Source organism: Cupressus sempervirens, chromosome 7, assembly GCF_028749045.1.
Source record: "Cupressus sempervirens isolate cs-2001-9-10 chromosome 7, ASM2874904v1, whole genome shotgun sequence".
In the NCBI taxonomy this organism is placed as follows: Eukaryota; Viridiplantae; Streptophyta; class Pinopsida; order Cupressales; family Cupressaceae; genus Cupressus; species Cupressus sempervirens.
Window position 1 is genome coordinate 39,716,730 of NC_143124.1, and position 2,413 is coordinate 39,719,142.

Genomic DNA, 2,413 nt, shown 5'->3' on the forward strand with positions numbered 1-2,413 from the left:
GCCACTGCTCTGCCAGTGGTGGTGATGGCGGATAGAGGTGCCGCTCTACTTTCCTAACCCGCGGTGGTTCTGGCTAGTCCCCGGCTCCTCCTTGTGGGCCTCGGCAGGCACAATCTGGAAAATTTCCTCGCCTGGCTTTGGCGATTTGTCCTCTGCAGCCAGAGCTTAAGAATGTGGAGGCTACCCTTGATCATGCTGCTACTGATGGTCGCTGAACTGTTCCCAGTCCGGCCCACAATCCCATTGATACGTGGAGATTTCTTGATAAAGATGATCCTCCTCCCTCGGTTGGCATTGCCTTGGCAACCCCCACAATCTCATTGATACATGGAGATTTTCTAATAAAGATGATCCTCCTCCCTCGACTGGCACTGCCTTGGCAATCTGCGGTTGTTTATTCTATTTTTTTTAATGAATAGTTGTTGTTTTTGGCTGAGGTCGTGTTTTTAAGTCCGGCTTCGGCAATGTGAACTCTTTCGCGAGGTGATCTTGTATCCCTTGGCCTCTTTTTTAAGAATTGTATTCTTAGTATATTTTATTAATAGAAAAGAACTATTCATCAAAAAATAGAACCTTAAAATATGACTATTAAAGTCAAAGTCAAATTTATCGTAGAAGTCAAACTCAAAGTACCCTAGATGTTCACAAACCCCAGGACATTTCTAGGACAGACGGCTGAAAAACTACGGAGCACATGCCCCCGGATAACACTGATATTAAAAAGCCATTTATAATAGTGATAAAGAAACAATCCTCAATATATTTTTATCTCAATGATTAAGTAATCATTTTAATAAGTCAGATTACTTAAGTGGTGCAACTGAACAATTCATTTTGTTGGAGTTAGAAGCTGTCAAAGAACTTAAACAAAAAGAAACCATAATAGTTGAATATAACTGCCCTATAATGCTGTCACTCAGATTCACTATCACTGTCCATGTCTACTTTCCAGTTTTTCAGATTCTCCTCTGAGTCACTAACACCATGCCTCGCTTTCTGTTCTCTTAGTTTTCCTCTGATTCACTGTCACTGTCACTGTCTCTGTCACTGGTGAGCATGTGCCATCTCTGGGGACGACTGCCCCAAAGTTCGTGTCGACTCATCTCTGCAAGTAAGTACAAAATCATCCTTCCTATGTTTTCTGAGCACGTCTTTGACAGTCTCATCTCCTTCTCTGGTAGTATAATTCTGAGAAACAAAAAGGCGCCTAAAATTGGGCTTGTTTGCAACTGCTTTTACAGCAACAAGAATCCCGATATCAGTCATATCATTTTCACTCAAATCAAGTTCTTCAAGATTCTCGTGACCTTCCAAAATGGCTCTGCATATTATAACTGACCCATCATCCGCAAGCATATTGTCTCGTGCATAAAACATTGTCAGCAAGTTCTTTACAACAAGGCAATCCGCTAAAGCTGGAGCTACTTTTGGAGAGATACAATTTCCTCTAAGCATAAGAACTCTTAGAGATGGAGCTGCATCCTTGAGACTGTTGGCAATGATAATGGTCCCCTCATCACTGAGATGTATATGGTCAAAGCAAACTTCTGTAAGATCTAGATGGCTAGGGATGACTTGACGGCTGAGAGCAATCGCACCGATTGTCCCAAACGAGTTATTCCTTAAATTGAGTCTTTTCAACATGTTGCCTTTGCTCAAAGATCTCACTAAAGCTTCAATAACTTCGTAACCTATCCAACTTCCAGAGAATTCAAAATCCTCCAAAGCAATGCACTTCTCAACAAGCACTGAAAGTGTCACTGCTGCAATGTTTTTTGAATTATTGTAAGAGAAATGCAAATACTTCATTTTAACAGATGGAAGAAAATCACAAATAGTTCTAGCAGATTCTCCAGAAATGTCAGTATAGCTGAATTTTAATTCTTCTAGCATTTCCTGAGACTTCAAGAGTGACCCAAAAATTCTGAGGCCCTGCTCTGCCAGTACAACTAATTCAAGACTCAAGGATCTTAGCATGCACTTTCTGAAAGCACGTGAAAACACTGACATAACCTTAAGTGTTGGAATATTAAATGCAGATGGTCGTTTCTCCCTGGAGCCAAACGCCCACCTACCACCTGACGACCAACAGAACAGATAGAAACATAAATGCGGTGGTTGAGGTTTTCAAATTCTTAAAAAAAGAGGGAAAAATGGAATGTTTATTCATTCATTCATTCAGTTAGATCATTTTTTAGTAGAGTTTGCAGATCAAGCAGATCAGAGAGAAGTTGCAGAGCTGAGCAGAGAAGGAAGAAGGAAAGAAGTTTGTGCCTGCAGTTGCACGTGTTTCCCTTGTTTACTCTATAAGTTTGTTGTTGTTTGGATTTGTCTTGTTGAAGCAGTGATTGCTCCAGGCACCTTTGTATGCAGCCATTAGAGTTGCAGGTTTAAAAGTTTATTGAAGTTTGAA

General features: G+C 40.7%; 1 protein-coding gene across 1 annotated transcript; it reads right to left on the reverse strand.

Moving 5' to 3' along the window:
* Positions 1-1,044: 1,044 nt before the first annotated feature.
* LOC149545351 (uncharacterized) lies at positions 1,045-2,010 on the reverse strand. Its single transcript, XM_089793747.1, has one exon. The coding sequence runs from the start codon at positions 2,008-2,010 to the stop codon at positions 1,045-1,047; it is 966 nt and encodes a 321-aa protein (XP_089649873.1).
* Between the last annotated feature and the right edge of the window lie 403 nt (positions 2,011-2,413).